The sequence below is a fragment of the Gadus macrocephalus genome, chromosome 17 (genome assembly GCF_031168955.1).
Source record: "Gadus macrocephalus chromosome 17, ASM3116895v1".
Lineage (NCBI taxonomy): Eukaryota > Metazoa > Chordata > Actinopteri > Gadiformes > Gadidae > Gadus > Gadus macrocephalus.
The window spans coordinates 4145958-4166005 of record NC_082398.1 but is presented as its reverse complement, the minus strand read 5'-3'; the positions used below and the strand labels follow the sequence as shown (position 1 = coordinate 4166005).

At 47.2% G+C, this 20048-nt stretch overlaps 1 protein-coding gene and 3 non-coding genes across 4 annotated transcripts; 3 read left to right on the top strand and 1 right to left on the bottom strand.

Moving 5' to 3' along the window:
• Positions 1–2604: 2604 nt before the first annotated feature.
• On the bottom strand, positions 2605–10265 carry LOC132475613 (transmembrane protein 179B-like). Its single transcript, XM_060076842.1, has 6 exons — positions 9976–10265; positions 8650–8846; positions 6128–6265; positions 3980–4058; positions 3203–3289; positions 2605–3135 (listed from the first exon to the last, which is right to left on the bottom strand). The coding sequence occupies exons 1-6, from the start codon at positions 10069–10071 to the stop codon at positions 3025–3027; spliced, it is 708 nt and encodes a 235-aa protein (XP_059932825.1). The 5' UTR covers positions 10072–10265; the 3' UTR covers positions 2605–3024.
• On the top strand, positions 4438–4519 carry trnas-gcu (transfer RNA serine (anticodon GCU)). Its single transcript has one exon. It is a non-coding gene; the product is annotated as a tRNA-Ser (tRNA).
• Positions 4767–4848, top strand: trnas-gcu (transfer RNA serine (anticodon GCU)). Its single transcript has one exon. It is a non-coding gene; the product is annotated as a tRNA-Ser (tRNA).
• On the top strand, positions 5772–5853 carry trnas-gcu (transfer RNA serine (anticodon GCU)). Its single transcript has one exon. It is a non-coding gene; the product is annotated as a tRNA-Ser (tRNA).
• Positions 10266–20048: the final 9783 nt, after the last annotated feature.

The following is a 20048-nucleotide window of genomic DNA, read 5'->3' as shown; positions in this document are numbered from 1 at the left end:
ATTTTTTGGTCGAATAAGTTTAATAACGCAAAGAAAAAATCCTGAGGTATTTGTCTAAATAACGTTACAACTTTTTTAAGCTCTAAAAATGGTTCCTATCGTGTCGAAATATTTTTTTATTTCTATGTTATGTTAATTCAAGCGAAAGATAATTTATTTGTCTATAAAAAAATAATCGGAGGTAACTTCCGTCCAGCCACAGTACTTCCGTCCCGCCTGGGTGTTCTGTCACGCCAGGGTGTTGTTCTCCGGGGCTGCAGCTGGATACTCTTGGAGCTCACAGGTTTAAACCGGGCCGTCTCGATCTCTTTGGCTTGGGATGGAATTAGTCGGCTTACTGGTGTATTTAGAAACGTCTGTGGTGGTGACATTTTTTCTCTCTCTCTCTCTCTCTCTCTCTCTCTCTCTCTCTCTCTCTCTCTCTCTCTCTCTCTCTCTCTCTCTCTCTCTCTCTCAAAAATCCATCACTCGGAAACTGTACATTTACACCTTTAACTAGGCTGGAACTCGCAGTCATCACTTCATTACTGTAAAGTTACATTAAGTCTTTAACGCCCAATGGATACATCTTCAAAGAAACACATAGCATCATATATGAGACACTGCTGGTACTGATATGATACTGGAGTGTTGGCGTCTTACCGTGAATTCGCGGGTCAGAGCTGAACAACCCTGTAACGGTCCTTGGAGACTGGACAGGGGTAGGTCTCTCAGTGCTGTCCGGGGTGAGTAGTTTGAGTCCCGTTAGTCCTGTGTTCAGACGGAAATTAGTGATCAAAGTCTGGTTAAATCAGGTTAAATTGGTTTAAAAACAAAACTGCTCATCAGTACAGTTCAAGTTAAAAAGTTCCAGATGAAAGGGTGATTAGTCTACCCATCTCGGTTTACCTCTTTCCTTTTTCTCTCTCTTTCTGTCTCTTCTGTGACCGTTTAGGTGCAATCAAAACCAGTTAATCCCAGCAGATTAGAGAGAGAGAGAGAGAGAGAGAGAGAGAGAGAGAGAGAGAGAGAGAGAGAGAGAGAGAGAGAGAGAGAGAGAGAGAGAGAGAGAGAGAGAGAGAGAGAATACCAGTTACGTCCTCTCTAAACCCATTAGATCTACTGTGATCTCTGAGTGGAGAGCCAGTGTCTACAGACCAAGGTGAAGATCAAGGCTCATGAAAACAAACTACTTGACTTTAGCGACAGGTCCACTTTTCACAAATATTGTCGGCCAGACTTTTTCTTCCGTCATAGAAGTCACTTTACTGACTGTGTTCCTTTATTTTAAAACATCAAAGAACATGTTATATAAATTATATATAACGACAGGGGTAGGCTACATACCACGGCCTAACCCTGCGTTCACACCAAAAGATGCAAAAAGTTGACGCGCGTCACGATCCCATTCAAAGTGAATGTAGAGACGCGTTGCTGCTTTGCTGCCGCAGCATTTGCTGCCGAGAAAACCGGCAGCAAAATTTGATTTGCGGCGCGTCAAAATCTGATTTGCAGCGCGGCATGCCCGTGCCCGCTGCCGGGCACGGGCGGCGGGCGTGTTCACGTATTTTGCGGCGCGTCAAATGCTGCTCGAGTGGAAATATTTCAACTTTTCGGCAGCAAACGCGTGATGACAGCCAATCAGCGTTCAACAGCGTTGCCACTGAGTGACATGCCGTAACAGCCAATCAGGGTTACTCCCTTGGAGTGACCTAGAGTTCACCTGATCCAGATCAAAGCGCTAAAATGGAGGAGAAGATAATAATTGCAGTCTCCGCATACCCGGTGATCTTCAACACCACCGTGGCCAGTTATAAGTGTCCAATACATACATATATATATATATATATATATATATATATATATATATATATATATATATATATATATATATATATATATATATATATATATATATATATATATATATATATATATATATATATATATATATATATATATATATATATAGTATAAGTATAAATGTCCAACCGAGAGATCCTAGCACCGATCCTAGCTAGCAGGTCATCAAACTGGGCTGGAGTCAACCTCAAATAGCGCTGGAAGCGGTCGTCATCCAGACGGAGCTCCTGCAGAAGACGGTGAAATTCACCGAGCTCTGTACGGCTCCGAATGGTCTCATGAACCCATAAACGACGGGCATTCCAACGTCTCTCCCTCTTCCACAACAGGTAAAGACATGCAATGCTCGTAATGTCGGCCATGGTTGTGAATGAATTCAGAAGCACCGCGGGCAAAACTTGCCGCCCAACAAAACTGCGGCGCAGCAAAACCTTTGCGGCGCAGCAAAACCTTTGCCGCGCCGCAAAACCTTTGCCGCGCCGCAAAACTTTTGCTGCGCCGCAAAACTTGATTTGCGGCGCCGCAAAACTTCGGCGGCAACGCGTTCGGGCAGCAAATGCATCTTTTGGTGTGAACACATCGCTTTTCCCCAGAAAATGTGTATTTGGATGATAGCGTGACTTTTCATGTGCAGTATGCTTTGTAAACCACTAGAGGGCGACAACGCTTCAATTATAAAGCGCAAACACGTTTTGGAACTTCTACTTACTTATTTTCCATGCTGTACACTTAATTTTATCAATAAATAAAGGTCCTTCTCGATTATTTTAGCATAATATTTTATTACAATTTCACAGTTAACAACTCTTAATATAGAATAGAATAGAACACAAAATACATTTTAAATACAATTGGTCAGAACTTTGTCTGTGCTGGTAGGAGTGGCTAGCAGTACTTTGAACATGTAGTACATGTGCTTTTTTTTTTAATCTTATTTGAAATTAAAGAGATACACGAAATGTCTTCTGTTCTAGAATACCCCAATAGAAGAGAAGCTATTTTGTGGGAACACCTAGAAAATAACCAGTTTCAAAAAGATCACCAGAAACACACATCCATTTTCAGTTACAAAGAAAAAGGTAACTGAATATGGGTGAACCTTCCTAGGAGTCAGGCAGAAATACACTTGGTTAGGCAAACAATAAAGAAGTCACCATGCGTCCGGACTTTGGTAAGTCTTCTTCAGTCATAAAAGTCTTCTGTGGGTGTGTGATGGTTATTCTGGGAGGGTTTGTGACTGAACAGCGGTTTGGTTTCCCCGGCTGACCCGCCCCCGGCCCCGCCCCCAAACCCGGCCCCGCCCCCAAACCCGGCCCCCGCCCCCAAACCCGCCCCCAAACCCGCCCCCGCCCCCAAACCCTTCCTCCGTCGTGGGGCTACGCCGAATCTGGAAGACCAGCAGGCCGCCGGCAATGATCCAAAGGAAGAAGTTCACCCACACCGCCGTCTGAGAGAGAGAGAGAGAGAGAGAGAGAGAGAGAGAGAGAGAGAGAGAGAGAGAGAGAGAGAGAGAGAGAGAGAGAGAGATAGCGACATAGAGAGAGAGGTAGAGACATAGAGAGATATATTGATTAGAGGGAGGGAGAAAAAGAGAGAGAGGTAGCGATATGGTGAAACAGGGAGAGACGCAGAGAGAGAGACCGAGATAGATGGTCAGTTTCACTACTTTTTCCTAATGCTCAAGCTGAGGCTTGATACCTGAAGCTTCGTGCACTGTATTACTTTTAATAATAACTAATAGGATTAACCAATACGACTAATACGATAACTAACACGACACGCTCGATGATCAATCACACCCGTCAGACTTGGAGCCAATCACGTTTGTCATACTTAAACGGCGCTGTGATAGGGAAATGTCTGACTGTGTGGTCGTCACGGACACACTTCCTGTAACCCTGATGATTTCTCAATCCATAACGCGGTTCTGCGGACGATGCTCACACTAAATGTATTCATTTATATTTATTCCGCTCTTCAATTGTATATTTCACTTTTATTTTGTCATTGCAGTGCACTATGCGTCATTCGGCTAATCAAATATTTAGAATCTTGGGTAAATGTTGAAGGAAGATTTATTTATAATTGTCCCAATGGACTACCTTCCTAAAACTACATTACCCAGAATCCTACTGACCTCAGCATTGTGTAGTCTGGTGTAGAACTGGTGTCCGTCAAACGAAGTGGCCCATGTGGCCCCCTGGGCCTGCTCACAGCTGGGGACGACAGGTGCAGACATACATTACTCTCTGTGTGTGTGTGTGTGTGTGTGTACATTGTGTGTGTGTGTGTGTACATTGTGTGTGTGTGTGTGTGTACATTGTGTGTGTGTGTGTGTGTGTGTGTGTGTGTGTGTGTGTGTGTGTGTGTGTGTGTGTGTGTGTGTGTGTGTGTGTGTGTGTGTGTGTGTGTGTGTGTGTGTGTGTGTGCAACCTTGCAGAGCATGATTCAGCAGAACAAATCCACTCATAATCGTCACAAATCTATAATTCATAAAATACTTAAACCAAAACCCCCACTAGTCCTCAGTACAACCCCTGCCTGCTCTAATGTGCGTGAATGTTTATTGAGGGCTGTGGGAATGTACCCCTCCCAGACGAGGTGGCCGAGTGGTTAAGGCGATGGACTGCTAATCCATTGTGCTCTGCACGCGTGGGTTCGAATCCCATCCTCGTCGCATAGGTGGGGGTGTGAAACGCCCTTTTTCAAATAGTACTGTGCAGGCAAAAATCATGCATTTAACTGCATGTCGCTGGAGTAAATTGAGTTTACCAACCGAGACTCACAGTGAATGTTGCCTCATTGAGTTGTCCGTCAGATTAAAATCACCATTGTCCCACTCTTTCAACAATTTAAAAGCCCAACTATTTCCTGCTCTAACGTTGGTGAATGTTTTGAAGGGGCTGTGGGTCGAAGCACATCCAGACGAGGTGGCCGAGTGGTTAAGGCGATGGACTGCTAATCCATTGTGCTCTGCACGCGTGGGTTCGAATCCCATCCTCGTCGCATGGGTGGGGGATTGAAGCCCCCCTTTTTAAAAGTGCTGTGCAGGCAAAAAAACTGCACAGACATGCAGGGTATGTCACTGGAGTAAATTGAGTTTACTACCCTCGAGTCACAGTGAATGTTGCCTATTGTGCAGCTGATTAAACCACTGCTGTGTGAGAGTACAAATCACCTTTGTTCCACTCTCTCAACCCTTTAAAATCCCCTTTATTTCTTACTCTGAACAGTTACTAACGGTAAGAAACAACGTCACAGATTGGATTTTGAGTTTATATCTTATTACTACTAACGAAATGCGTGCAAAATAGGACAATGGTAAAGTGTTGTAAGAGTGTGGTGAAACTGAGTTGAAAAGTCAGCACAGTGTCATATCTAGATGAACCGGTCGTCAGAACTGTGTGTAAGTGCAAGAATGTGGGGGTGTGTGTGTTGGGTTGAATGTGTATGCACTTGTCTGCGGCCGTGTTTGTGTTGAATGTGTGTGTACCTGTTTGTGTTGAGTGTGTGTCTGTCAGTGCGCGCGTGTGTGTGTGTTGAATGTGTGTGTGTGTGTGTGTTGAATGTGTTTTTGCGTTTGCGTGTTGAATGTGTGTGTGCGTGTGTTGAATGTGTGTGTGTGTGTGTGTGTTGAGTGTGAGTGTTGAATGTGTGTTTATGTGTGTGCGTTGAATGTGTGTGTGTGTGCGTTGATTTTGTTTGTGTGTGTGTTGCGTGTGTTTGTGCTGAATGTGTTTGTGCGTTTGTGTGTGTTGAATGTGTGTGTGTGCGTTGATTGTGTTTGTATGTGTGTTGAATGTGTGTGTTTGTCTGTACCTGTGTGTGTGTACCTGTGTGTGTGTTTGTGTGTGTATTTACCTGTGTGTATGTGTCTGTGTGTCTGTGTGTGTACCACGGTTTGTGTGTACCTGTGTGTATGCATGTATGACGAGGTGGCCGAGTGGTTAAGGCGATGGACTGCTAATCCATTGTGCTCTGCACGCGTGGGTTCGAATCCCATCCTCGTCGATGGGTGGGGGATGCATGTCTCCCTTTTGAATAGTCCGGCGCCAGCAAAAAAATGCACTGACATACACGTTATGTCAACCTGTGTGTGTACGTTTCATTTGTCTACCTGTGGGTCTGTGTGAATGTTTACCTGTGTGTGTCTACCTATGTGTGTGTGTTTGTGTGTCTTTGTACCTATGTATATGTGTGTGTACCTGTGTATGTATGTGTGTATGTTTGTGCGCGTACCTGTGTGTGTGTGTGTGTGTGTGTCCGTGTCGTGTGTGTACCCTACCTGGTGATCTTGTCCACAGCCTTCACGACGGAGCTGCAGAGGGAGTCGCGGCCGATCTTCAGAATGCAGCCGGAGATGAGGAGGAAGAAGAGGAAGACCCCACACACACCCAGGGTGAGGGTCGTCCACACACGCGTCCTGGGAGAGAGGCATAGACAAGAAACGTTGCAAGGGAGGGGAGCGAGAGACACAGACAAATAAAGACAGACAGATGGAGAGAGAGAGCCAAACACATAGGCAGAGACCGAGAGACAGACAGACCGACCCACACACATAGAGAGACAGACAGATAGAGAGAGAGACCCACCCACATAGAGAGACAGACAGATAGAGAGAGAGACCCACCCACATAGAGAGACAGACAGATAGAGAGAGAGACCCACCCACATAGAGAGACAGACAGATAGAGAGAGAGACCCACCCACATAGAGAGACAAACAGATAGAGAGAGAGACCTACACACATAGAGAGACAGACAGATAGAGAGAGAGACCCACCCACATAGAGAGACAGACAGATAGAGAGAGAGACCCACCCACATAGAGAGACAGACAGATAGAGAGAGAGACCTACACACATAGAGAGACAGACAGATAGAGAGAGAGACCTACACACAGAGACTGAGATTGGGGGCGGACTCACACTAGTCCATCTGTACTGTGCCCAAGTACGTTTGCCCCCTGAAGTCTAGATCGGTTGGCTAGTGTGAGCAGGCCATCCGTACTCGAGTACAGTTCAATTCCGCGACACTTCGGAGAGGTGTGCTCAGCCCACGATACAGATGCTAATGAGCTGACACGCGCACATGCATGGATACGCAAACTGAGCTGGATGACGTATAGTCCATGCGACTCGTCTACCCCATTAAACAATAAACATGGCAGCAAGTGGTTCACGAGTGGGTTCGAGGTGGTGCGATAGCGAAGTGGAGTGTTTGATCAAAAATCCCCCGTTCGTCACGGCGTGGGCTTCCTTGGTTCACTGGAGACGGCGGGGCTGCGCACGGAGTCTAGACCTCTTTAGAATAAAATAGTTTGAATTTTTTTATGAATGAAGACACCCGCATGCAAGAATAAGTTCACGTCTGAGTGTATGCTACAAACGTGATTAACTTTGCGTGCTTTACAAGTGCAAAAACGCCAACATATTCTTTATTTTGCTGACCACTTGATTTTTATCCTGACAAAAGCCTCGTAAGGACAGTTCCTCTGCGTCTCTCTCGGAGATCGCACCATCTTTCAACGTCTTTGTTTAATAACGACTGCTTCACCTTCTCTCACACGATCAGCAGCTCACGGATTTCACTTTCTCTCCAGCTGGAACTGCTCATGATCATATCGCTGCGTTGTCTCTGTGGAGACAACGCCCCCCCCCCCCGGAACCGTCACATTTGCAGCGGAATGAAACCCAATAAACCGCCAAAGTGTGCAGGGTCCGAGGGGGTTCTACCTCAAGCAGGCAATTTACCTAGGGGAGTGTGAATGTGTGTGCCGCGAAAAAGGCGTGCATAAAACAGCATATTTGGAAGCGTAAAAAACGCTCAGTGAGGGAGGGCTGTATCTGAGTAGAACAGCTCCAAATAAGAAAACAAGTCAGTAAAGGGTCAATTGTGTTCTCTGTGTTGGTCTCCATTGTTGTTCTACTAAGCTGCGGACGCTTGGTGATGACTTAATACAACGTGATGACGTATACGAGAGGCAACCAAACTAAGTTTCAGTTGAGATCGCCTAGTGTGAGCACAGGCCAGCGGCACAGCGTGGGGGGGGGGGGGCACATCTTTGCCTAGTGTGAGTGCGCCCCGACAGACACACACAGAGTGAGTGAGTGAGTGAGTGAGTGAGTGAGTGAGTGAGTGAGTGAGTGAGTGAGTGAGTGAGTGAGTGAGTGAGTGAGTGAGTGAGTGAGTGAGTGAGTGAGTGAGTGAGAGAGAGAGAGAGAGAGAGAGAGACCTGCACACATAGACAAAGACCGAGAGACAGAAAGAGAGACAGACAGACAGAGAGACAGAAACACACACACACAGAACAAGAAGAGAACATGCCATTTAAGGCAGTGGAATAGCCCAGGCATTCCCAACTCATCCTCGATATAAAGCTGGGGCAAAACTAACACACATCCATTGTTTATGACATGTAGAGACACGCAGAGACCTTCAACTCAATTGTTCACCGTACTTGACACTGTCCATATTTTTGTTATTAAGTGCAAACGAAAATAGGAGCACACGACTTGGTTTCAACACACACACACACACACACACACACACACACACACACACACACACACACACACACACACACACACACACACACACACACACACACACACACACACACACACACACACACACACACAGGGTGTTTTGATATTATGTTAACTGAGGTGGCAATACCAATACACAATGCAGATATATTATATATACATCGTTAAATCATGCAATAATAATTATGACAATAAATAAAAAAAACTGTGACTCAAGGACACATTCCCGATGTATGGGTCAGACACTAGGAGAGACTCACCTTTGCATGTTTCCATCGATACAGCAGGAGTAGAGCCAGTACAGTGACAGGGTGAAGCAGGTGACCGCGACAATCACAGAAATGGCCGACACAAAGTAGCACAGGGACGCTGGGCTGGACACAGTGGCTGTGATGGTTTGGGTCAGGTTGTTGAAATCCACCGTCCCATACAGCATGCACAGACCGCCGAGATTACCCTGCGAGAGAGGGGGGGGGACTTTTATTTTGAAGGAAAACTTGTATTTTATCGATAAAGACGCTGTTTATTTTTTAAAAAGAATTGTTAGTTACTAAGGAGAAATAATCTTTACATTTCTTGGGTAATATTTGTGTGAATGGCAATAACAAGCCCAATACTTTTACTATTTAAAAAAAAACGAAATACGGGGTGGTGGGAATAAACTAACTAAAGAGAGAATAAAAAGACAAAGAAGAAAGAAAGAAAGAAAGAAAGAAAGAAAGAAGAAAGAACCAGAAAGAAAGAAAGAAAGAAAGAAAGAAAGAAAGAAAGAAAGAAAGAAACTAGTGGTTAAGAAAAACGAAACACTTTCTGTTCAGGGGAAACACGTTTGTGATTGTAGTTTGATCTACAACGGAAGTGCGAAGAACTGCAGGACCGTAACATGGACCTTAAGAACAGTAACAACAGGGCCTTCGGCAGAGCTCATGATTTCAATAAGGAGGCGGGGGCATAATTGGGCACGAGGACGGCAGGTCACATGAGTTGGTCGCCGCGTTGGACTCTTTTTGGTCAACATGTGTGTATCACTTTAATTCACACACGCATTTGATTCCACGTACTACTCAAATGAGTTTCAATAAATAAAAGACGGATACACACAAAAAAGGAAACTAAAAAGTGTGCAGTCTAGATCGGGATAAAAAAACGTCTCATTCTATCTCACCTTCACCTTTATTATACTTGATTACAACATAATCAAAGTAGGCAAGATCATATGCGTTCATATCGAAATCAATCCCCCAACTCGTGTCTAAGAAGACTTTACAAGGGGTTTCTAGATTAGACAGCCGAACTTTAGCCTATAGGTTGTGACAGTTGGGAGTAAACGTCAACAATCCAGCGAACACGCAATAGCCCAGCCAGTAAGATACGACACGTTAAGTTATGATATTTGTCTTGCATAATAAACTACTGAGCAGCATGTGGTTCAACAAAAATGGACTTTGGCCCATAACATATCACGACACCACAGTGGATCACCATCCACTGACTTCGCCAATTGGACAAGGAATCTACCCGGAAGAGCATGCAACGTGTGGTTGATCTATTTGCCTTCCCAGAAGATGACTTAGCCTATGTTTTACCTGTGTGATGGCGAGTGATGCGGCTGTTACGATCCCACATACGAAACAGCTCGCATACAGAGCCAGCTCCGCAGCCATCAGGCAGGAGAGCGTCATCCTCCGTTAGGAAATGTGCGGAGTCTCGACCTTCCTCCGGTGCAGAAGTGATCAAAACTTACGGCGGGAGCGCGCACTCCAAATTGGACAGGGGGAAACGGGCTTTTCTCGGACACGCGCATCAACGAAATAATAAATCGTTCAAATAGCTCGCTCTCTAGATGTTATTTGTATCATTGTCCGCTGATCGACAGGCTCTTGTACTTATTATTTTTTTCCTTGAACCAGCATAAACTAGCAGTTATTCTGATAAGCAAAATCAAGCACAGAAATCATGTCTGCGCCTGAAAAAGCCCACACTGCCGTCTACCGGTGACTTCGAGATATGGCACGCATCGCGTAACAGATAACGGCGGGAGGCTCATAATTTCGAGACTACCATGCCGATAGTGTAGAATAGTGTATAATTCATTCGCCTAAAATATTGTATGGGCCCTAAATTTCTCACATTGCAATAAAAAATGACAAATATGATTGTCTTGGTGAGTATTTTATGACAGGTTACAGGCAATTTAAGGAGGCTATTTTTGTGGTAACATAACAGCAGTAAATCCTGGGTCAAACAATTGTGTACCTTGCTCGTAAATACCAGGGTGTGTGTGTGTGTGTGTGTGTGTGTGTGTGTGTGTGTGTGTGTGTGTGTGTGTGTGTGTGTGTGTGTTTTGCGCACACGAGTGCATACGTGGCCCCCTACAATGTCAGCCAGCCTCCTATAGTTTGTCACGGGCTTAACTGCTTATGGAGCTTGAATGGCGCAGACTGACTGTGTGTGTGTGTGTGTGTGTGTGTGTGTGTGTGTGTGTGTGTGTGTGTGTGTGTGTGTGTGTGTGTGTGTGTGTGTGTGTGTGTGTGTGTGTGTGTGTGTGTGTGTGCGCGTGTGTTCTCGCGCACAGAGGGAAACCATGAAGCTTTCATATTTTAATTTGCGCAGTAATGTGCACATCAAAATTCAACACTGGGGAATGAAGCACATAATTCAACAGAACCGTATTTACAAATTAGAAGAGAATTATGACAAGCAGGAAGAAGAGGTTGAAAGGCCAGTCATACAGCAAAAGCGCACATAGCACACTTGAAACAGGGACTACAGGCGTAGCTCGGCTTAGCTTCGTCTGACAGGCAACAGTAGAAAGGATACAACATGATCATCTTTGACTTGATAAACATGGAGAGAAAATAATGGATTAGAATTCTGACAACAGAATAAGCATTTTTGTAATTGATCGATTCGAAATACCAAACATATTTTTCTTATATAGAAATTTTAATTATTTGGTTGTTTATTTTGGATTATGATCAAATAATATAATTTAGCTTAATAGTTTAGTTAGTTGTGATGGGAAACTGGAATTCTGCATCACATTGTGATAAATTATAAGATATTTTATTAATCAGATTTTGGATTTTTGTCTTGTTTGCAACTTCCAGTTACTGCAAGTAACCACCAAACCAGACTGGAAATGTTATTGAAAGCAAAGTTATAGCCCTTAAGCCTGCAAAAAAGAACATTTATCTTTTCAAATACAATAGACACAAAAATATTATAGTTTACAATGTAAGCGAATATATAAAGAACAAGATTATATCCATAAAACATAAAAAACGTAAAATTCATTATTTAAAATTAATACTTTTTCCCTTTTCAAGAGTGAATTGTAACAATATATTGAATCACTTTACACGCAAATGGTGTTTACGTTGTTTTTTGTTCAGTAGAAGAAACAACATAAGCAAAAAAACATCTTTCGACTTGAGCAACTCTTCTGAAATGGGTCATGGCAGAATTTGAGTTACTTCTAGTTTTTCCGTCACATAATCTCACAGGAAATTGAACAACGATAATACACAAGGTACATTGTGGAAATTTATTCCCAAAAGGTTCATCAAAGAAAAAAAAAAAAATGACCTTCAGAAGTCCATTTCAGATAAATAATACGACGAGAGTAGCAAGAAAATGTAACATTACAAGATAATAATTACACCAAGCCCACCATATTTAAATATAGTCCGTCTGTTTGGGGGAGCTTGTTGCTATTGGCCAAACCATGGACGTGGCGTTTGAAAGTGCACCAGGGATATGGTACGTCGTGGGTTTTAGAAAACAGGAGGGGCTCAAATAACCACCACTGTCTTAGTCCATTGGGCCCCAAACAATATTGTTATAATTGCCAGAAAAGTTATTAACCGAGGTTATTGTACAGCAACACGGATCTCTGTGTCTTCACTTCCTTCCTTCCAATTGTTTTTCAAACTAAAATGGCCCCTTCCTCTGTAAATGAATACTGTGTATATCAAAGTAGTGTGTCGTGTGTGTGTGTGTGTGTGTGTGTGTGTGTGTGTGTGTGTGTGTGTGTGTGTGTGTGTGTGTGTGTGTGTGTGTGTGTGTGTGTGTGTGTGTGTGTGTGTGATGGGTGCTATTTTATTAAGAAAAAAATATGTTTACTGCAATGATGGAGTAAGTGACATGTCTTTTAAAAGAGACACAAAGACACAATGATTGTGGTTACTTGGACCAAATACAAACTTTTTCTTTTTTTAGGAAGACAGCTTTCAAGTGTGGAGATATATCAGAAGAATGTTTAAGTTTGAATGTGGTTTTGAATTGGTTGGTCAAGTTATGGAACAGTAGAATCTCTCGCACTTTTAAAATAAAAAAATCTTAATGAGGATGATTTCTGTTAATTGTTCGGTTTTGTTTCACAATTCAAAATACTGTGTGTAACGTATATCCAGCTCAGCCTAACCCTATCCCATCCTATTGACAAATCCTGTATTTAATTCTCCTCTGCGACAAGTGAGCCTTGCGTGTTTGTGAGACGGTGCGTTCAAAACAACGTCAGCCGACGGGACATCCCGGCAGCCTGAACGCGTCGGGCACGGGGCTGTCCAGTTTACAGATGATTTTATATATTCCTTTCTTCCAGCAGGGGTCAGTGTCCCTCCCGTTGTGAATAGCAGAATAAAACTCCCTCAGCGCCACTTCGGCTACCTCAATAAATTTCTCAGGAACCTGCATGAGACAAGAGAGAGATATCAAGAGGGTAATGCATTTTGAGGATATATTGGTACTTGTTGGTTATTTGAAGTGACAATGGGAACGTTCATTTGTATACAAATGACGCAAATATTAAACCATTAAATGAGAGTATATTCATTGAATGGTTCATACATTTTTATTGATGAAACATTATTGCTATGTTTTCTGTAGCAAAAATCGTCTGGTTAGCTCAGTTGGTTAGAGCGTGGTGCTAATAACTCCAAGGTCGTGGGTTTGATACCCGTACTGGCCAAGGATTTTTCAACCTCGCTTTACACCGGATGGCCGTTGTATGCAGATTCCTAATCCATTTATAGATAAAGTAGGCCTAGATTAAGGTTTCAATGTTAACTTAAAGTTACCAACTTAATTAGCAAAACTTTAGTGGCAAATGTTCTCTAATGCATTCTGAGATATTCCATATTTTCTAGAATATATATTCCGAAGGTCAGTTTCTGGTAGTTGCTATTTACAGTTGTGGCCAGTTAGCTCAGTTGGTTGGAATGTGGCGCCAAGTTCCCAGGTTCGATACCCATGCTGACGTGTCATTTTGATATATCAAATAATATAACATTTATATAGCCCTGTTTAAAATGGCATGTTTTATTAAGTGTTATTTCTGTCATTTTTTATATTTATCAAAGCGTTTGTGTAGCTCACTCCCGAACGTGGCTCACTCCCCTGAAACCAATCACTCTCACTATAGTGCACGTTCAGACCGTATAGCTCGCTCCCCTGGTACACATCACTCTCACTATAGTGCACGTTCAGACCGTACTGCTCACTCCCCTGATACACACCACTCTCACTATAGTGCACGTTCAGACCGTACTGCTCACTCACCTGGTAAACGTTGCTCTTGTTGTAATGCATGTTGAGGATGCGGTAGAGTTCCGTGTCTCGGCTCATGCGGAGATGGCTCTCGCCCCCCAGGTGCGCTGTCCCATCCCTGGGTAGACAGACACGCAGACGGACAGAGAGATGGAAACATTAGCCCTTGTTGTTGCCGGGCAGAGCGTGATGGGGAAGTTTGGACACTGTCCGTTGCGATGGAGCACAATCGCCGAGATGTAGCCATTACGTATCTCTTCCAGGAAAACGTGGTCACGCATCACTGATGTTCGTTGCTCAGATTTTACTATGCTTTGATTGTTGGTTCAAGCCTCACTTATGCTGAGGTACTCTGGGTAAAAGCACCTGCTAAATGAATAAACAGCCTTTTCTACCGTAACCCAAATTAATTTGGAGAAAGCACATTTGATTTGATTGACCACGCGTCATGGCTAATTCCAACTAATTCAAGGACATTTTATTCATACTATGCACCTTAATTTAACCGATTCGCTCTCAGTTTTCCACGGTTATTTTCCGTGGAACATGAATAAAACAGTCAACAGTCTCCTCAATAACATCGGTGCATCGTGATATATTTCCAAGACATTTGCTCTGCCTCTCGTACAACGTATGTCTTTGTGACTCCAGCCCACCTTTTAAAAAGTGGCGTTTACTGGAGGTGTATTCTATATTGAGTAGAAATGACAAAATATACCCATGAGTGACATCACACATGGGCGTGTCCCGGATGTATGACGGACAGATCAGCCCACCAGTCGGTACGGCCCAGTGTGTCGGCTGGTAGGCTGACCTATAGCCATCCTCGCTCCAGGTGGACACTCCCACTGGTCGCTGGAGGGTGGCTTGTCACGGCTAATCAACCTCACACCTGGTGGTAAAAATAGGGGCCCTTTAGACCGGGAGTGGCTGCTGAGTGTCATCGACTTTATCGGGTCAGCTGCGCCTGCTCCGTCCTTCAACCGAAACACTATTTGTTCCGATCTCTTACCTAACGTGAGCTGTGCGCGCCTGTCAGTGGACCGTCCACGTGTCGAGACGAAGGAGGACAACGACAACAAGATAAGGACGACTAAGTGTTTTGCAGATCGATTCGACCAAGCAATATTCGAAAACACGTTACGAAAAACGGATTTAACCCTCCCCGGTAGTCCCGCCCCCTCTCTCTCTCTGTCGCTATTCTACATCGGCGCATTCTAAAGAGCTGATTATGGTTCCACGTTGTGGAACCATAACGTTCCACGTTATGGTTCCGCAGTCGTGAACCTGATTTGGTCCTGCGTCGGGTTTTAGTAAGCGGACCAATCACAGCCCTCGCTGCTGCGTCGCCTCGACGCAGGTTACAATTTTTGGGAGGCGCACGTCCGGCCCTTGCGTTGGACGCAAGAGGGGTCCGCGAGGAGGTAAGGGGTCCGTAAACCCCCTTGCGTTGCGTCGACCCCGGAACCATAATCAGCCCTTAAGCCCTCCTCCCGGACGCTCTATCGTGGGAGGAGACCGCCGGGGGACAGGGTTAGGGCCGTTTGATCGTCTGCCGTCGTCTGAAGGTGATGGACACCAGAACCGGAGGGGGGTCTGAACCTCGGGGGTGGGGGGGGGGGGGGTGGGGGGGTTACCGTGTCAGTGCGTCACGGACGGCCTGCCGGGCGAAACGCTCCATCTGGATGTAGAAGAACTCCCGGAGTTACTGAACCACTTGATGAGCTGGGACGTCACGCAGCGGTTAAACTGTGGGGGGGGGGGGAGGGAGGGGGAGGGGGAGGGAAGGAGAGAGGGAGAGAGAGGGGGGGGGGAGAAAGAGTGAAGGAGAGAGGGAGAGAGAGGGAGAGGGGAGAAAGAGTGAAGAGAGAGGGAGAGAGAGGAGAGGGGGAGAAAGAGTGAAGGAGAGAGGGAGAGAGAGGGAGGGAGGGAGGGAGGGAGGGAGGGAGGGAGGGAGGGAGCGCGAGAGAGGGGGAGACAAAGAGAAAGAGCGTAGGAGAGAGAGAGTGGCCGAGAGGGAGAGGGGGAGGGGTAGAGCGAAAGAGAGAGGGAAGGGGGAGGAGAGGGAGGGATGAGAGAGAGGGGAAAATATGAGAGAGAGAGGAGAGTTATGAATTGAGCAAAGGAAGGAGAGAGAGGGAGAAATAGAGTGAGAGATAGAGAGAATCACACAGAAGGATGCAATTTAGGCTATTGTACATTTTAACAACTCAAATCACAACTCTCGCCTAGAAAACAAAAACACAAACAAACTGATTTAACGCGTGTTTTTTGATCCCCCACACAGAGGGCTGGTGAAATTTGTTTCCATAATTATAACGTTTACGACTTTCCAGCACCACCTGCTGTCTAATTCTAGTTCAGTTGTCTCTTGTTTGTTTTGTGGTAAATAGAACGTAGAAAAACAAGCCTTTTACAGCTTGGGGCGGTCAGCTTGTAAAACGCGACGACAAATCACCATGACTGCCGGCATTTTGGCAGCCTAGGAGCGTGTGATTGTTATGTTATTAAGTGGGTAGTAATATCTTTGGGTCATTGCTCAGTTATTAATTGTCAAATGATTTCGCGGAGCTTGTGTTTTGAACTGCCAGAACGTTTCTCAGGCTAGACTTGGCAAAAACACTGTTTTGATTAGCCAATTCAAAATACCTAAATCAACTGTATCTTTACGTTGATTTAGGATCCTCTCAAAATGGCGGAGTATCACCAACTAAAACCCCCATGATGCATTCTGATGTACAAACCCTCTACCATGAAAATACCAAGGCACTAGTTTGGGTTTTCGTGTTTAAGTATGAGAGTGTATGTCAGTTCAGGAACAGTGGGAAAATGCGTGTGTTTCATCAGGTGCTGTGTGTTGTATTTCTTTCACTGAAAGAGTACCTTGACGTAGGATTGGTTGATTAGTTAAAATTTGACCGTGATTTCAAATTTTGCGTCAAACGATAAAAAACGAATATAATATATATTCTTTTTTTTCCATAAAATGTGTGATAGAAATTGCAAGAACAGCTGGCTACCAATTCGTACATTATTTTTGATCTGAACATTTCTTTTTGAACATTTTTGTGTATTTTTTCGAGAGTAATGCCAAAAAAATACATCATGTTTTCAAACCCCCCAAAAAACTTTAAATAATCGATAATAAAATGAATCCTATACTGTACAAATTTGCCTCTCGGTGACATTAAGTTTTCTAAGCTGAGTCAAAATTATTGATCAAAATAGTCATGATTATGATGGATGTACATAATTGACAGCCCTACTTGACGTCGGGGAAGTAGGTCTTCAGCGTGTTGGAGCTGGGGTAGCGGGCGTAGAAAAAACATCAGCTTGGCCTTCTTCAGGTGGCAGGGGGACAGACCCTCCTGGGTGTGCACGGCATCCAGGTTAAGGGAAAGCACGCGCATGTACACACACAAAAACGAGCTGCACATGCACATGCACACACATGAGCTGCACACGCACACGCACACGCACACACACACACACACACACACACATACAGGATCTGCACACATCCCTCCAAGGGACTCCCAGGTTGGCATGACTCCCTCACCCCATAAAACACACACACACACACACACACACACACACACACACACACACACACACACACACACACACGATTCAGGAAGTCACAACACACGATACAGGAAGTCCCAGGTTTTCTGCTTCCCGGAGAGGGAAGGATGGTCCACTATGTAACTATAATCTTTCTATGGGGTCTTTATCAATGAGTTACAGCTCAAGTTCAAGCAGTTGCGTGAGCACAAAGGGGCGGCCCTTCTCCACCTGTGAGGCTGCACCTCTGCTAGGTTATGTCCTCTCCATCGATCACTTCGACATTTCCTCTTCATTTTCTGAACAACTCTCTCTCTTTTATTTTGTGATGGTTTCCGAAACAGACATTTACTATGCCCACGCACAGAAACACATGCGCCCACACACACATGCGCCCACACACACACATGATGTGCACCCACCCACCCACCCACCCACCCACCCACCCACACACACACACACACACACACACACACACACACACACACACACACACACACACACACACACACACACACACACACACACACACACACACACACACACACACACACACACACACACACACACACACACACAAACACTCTCTTCTCAAAGGAAAGGATATTCCCCCCAGCGGCAGGTACATGTCCCCACAGTCCATCCCCCTCCTCCCCCGAGATCTCCCCCTCCTCCCCCCCTCATGCCCCTGTCCCTCCCCGGGGTCCACCGTGGTGGGGGTGGGGGTGGTGGGGGTGGGGGTGGTGCCGGGGGCCCATCGAGGGCTCAGGTGCCCCATCAAGGGAGGGGGGGGGAAGCCCGGGTGGTGTCCCGGGAAGGCGTCCAGGAAGGGGTCGGAGGTCAGGTAGTCCTTGTGGGGAGGGGGCGGCAGGTGGGGGAGGGCGCGGGAGAAGAGCTGCTGCATGGAGTAGTGGAGGAGCGGGAGGGAGAGCTGGGGCGGGGGAGGGGCCTGCGAGGGCGGGGGCCAGCAGGGAGGGGGCCCGCTGCATGGCCTGGTGGTGCAGGGCGGCGTTGGGGTGGTGCTGGGGGTGGGAGGTGGGCGGCGGAGTGGGGGGGGTACGTCGGCGGCCCCCCCCCCCAGCAGAGGGCTCGGCTTGTGTTTGACGTTGTTGCTGTCATGTGACTGCCGGGGCCGGGGGTCGCTGTGCGGCCAGCGGCCGGGGGTGTTGGTCTTCATCAGCTGCTGCCGCGCGCCCCTCGGCCTCTCGTGGGGGTCCCCCTCCTCCTCCTCCTCTTCCTCCTCCTCCCCGCCCCTCTCCTGCAGCAGCGCGCCCATCCACGAGCCCGGCCGGCCGCCCGCTCTCCCCCCCCTCCCCCCCTCCCCCCCCCCCTCCGGCGTCGGGGGGCGGGGCGAAGGCGACGGCGGCCGGCGGGGAGGGCGGGCCGCAGCCGTCGTCGCCCTCGTGCTCGGCGTAGAGGCGGAGCACGCGGTCGATGACGCGCGCCACGGCGCTGCCCAGCTCCACCTTCAGCGCCTGGGCGAACTTCTGCCCGCCGCCCGCCTCCTCCTCGCCCACCGCCGCCACCAGGAGCTCCGCCTCCCCGCCGTCCGCGCCCCCGCCCTCCAGCCACTCGCCCCGGACCAGCCCGCCGCACCCCAGCCACACCCCCGCCGTCTCCAGCACCCCCTCAAGAAGCCCCGCCCTCCTCCGCCACCCCCTCCTCCTCCTCCTCCTCTCTTGCCGCCCATCTTCCCGCAGCGTCCGTCTGTCTGTCTCCTCGCCACCTCCCCCCGCCGAAAGGCAGAGCGGGGAGGAGTGAGAGAGGAAGGGCCGCCTCTCTACCGCCCAGCCCCTCCTCCTCCTCGTCCTCCTCCTCAAACAGCCCCTCCACGATGTCCTCCTCCTCCTCCTCTCCCGTCATCTGGGGCCGGTCGGTTCCCCCTCCTCCCTTCTCCTCCCTGCACCTCCTCCCCTGTTGCTTCTTCTTCTTCTCTCCTCCTCCTCCTCCTCCTCTTCGTCGTCCACGGGCGTGCCGTGCTTCTCCCCGAAGGCCCGCCACACCTTCTCCTGCAGGGCCTGCAGCCTCCCCGCGCCTCTCCAGCTGCTCCTTCAGCTCCTCCCTCTCTCTCCTCCTCTTCTCGCCACTTTCCCTCTGGCCCTCCCTCGCCCTTCCTCCCCCTCCCTTCATCTTCCTCCTCCACGTCCCTCCTCCCTCCCTCTCTCCACCTCTTCCTCTCTTTCTCCTCCTCCTCCCTCCCCCCTCCACCTCTTCCTCTCTTCCTCCTCCTCCTTTCCCTCCCTCCCTCTCTCCACCTCTTCCTCTCTTTCTCCTCCTCCTCCTCCTCCCTCCTGTGTGTGTTTACATGTACGATACGGTGAGAACCTGTTCTCTTGGATCAAATTCCGTCTCCTGTTGCCGTCCTGCTCTGGTTCCCCCCCCCCCCGCCCCCCGCCCTCAGCAGGACACCCCGGGTCCTGAACGGCCCGCTGCCCTCATTCCTCCCCCCCTGGGGGGGAGAGGCGTCTCAGATTAAACACAACAACAGCGTGTCCAGTAATGTGAAGCAGACCCCTCTGCTCGCTAAGGGGTCCTCGCCCCTCTC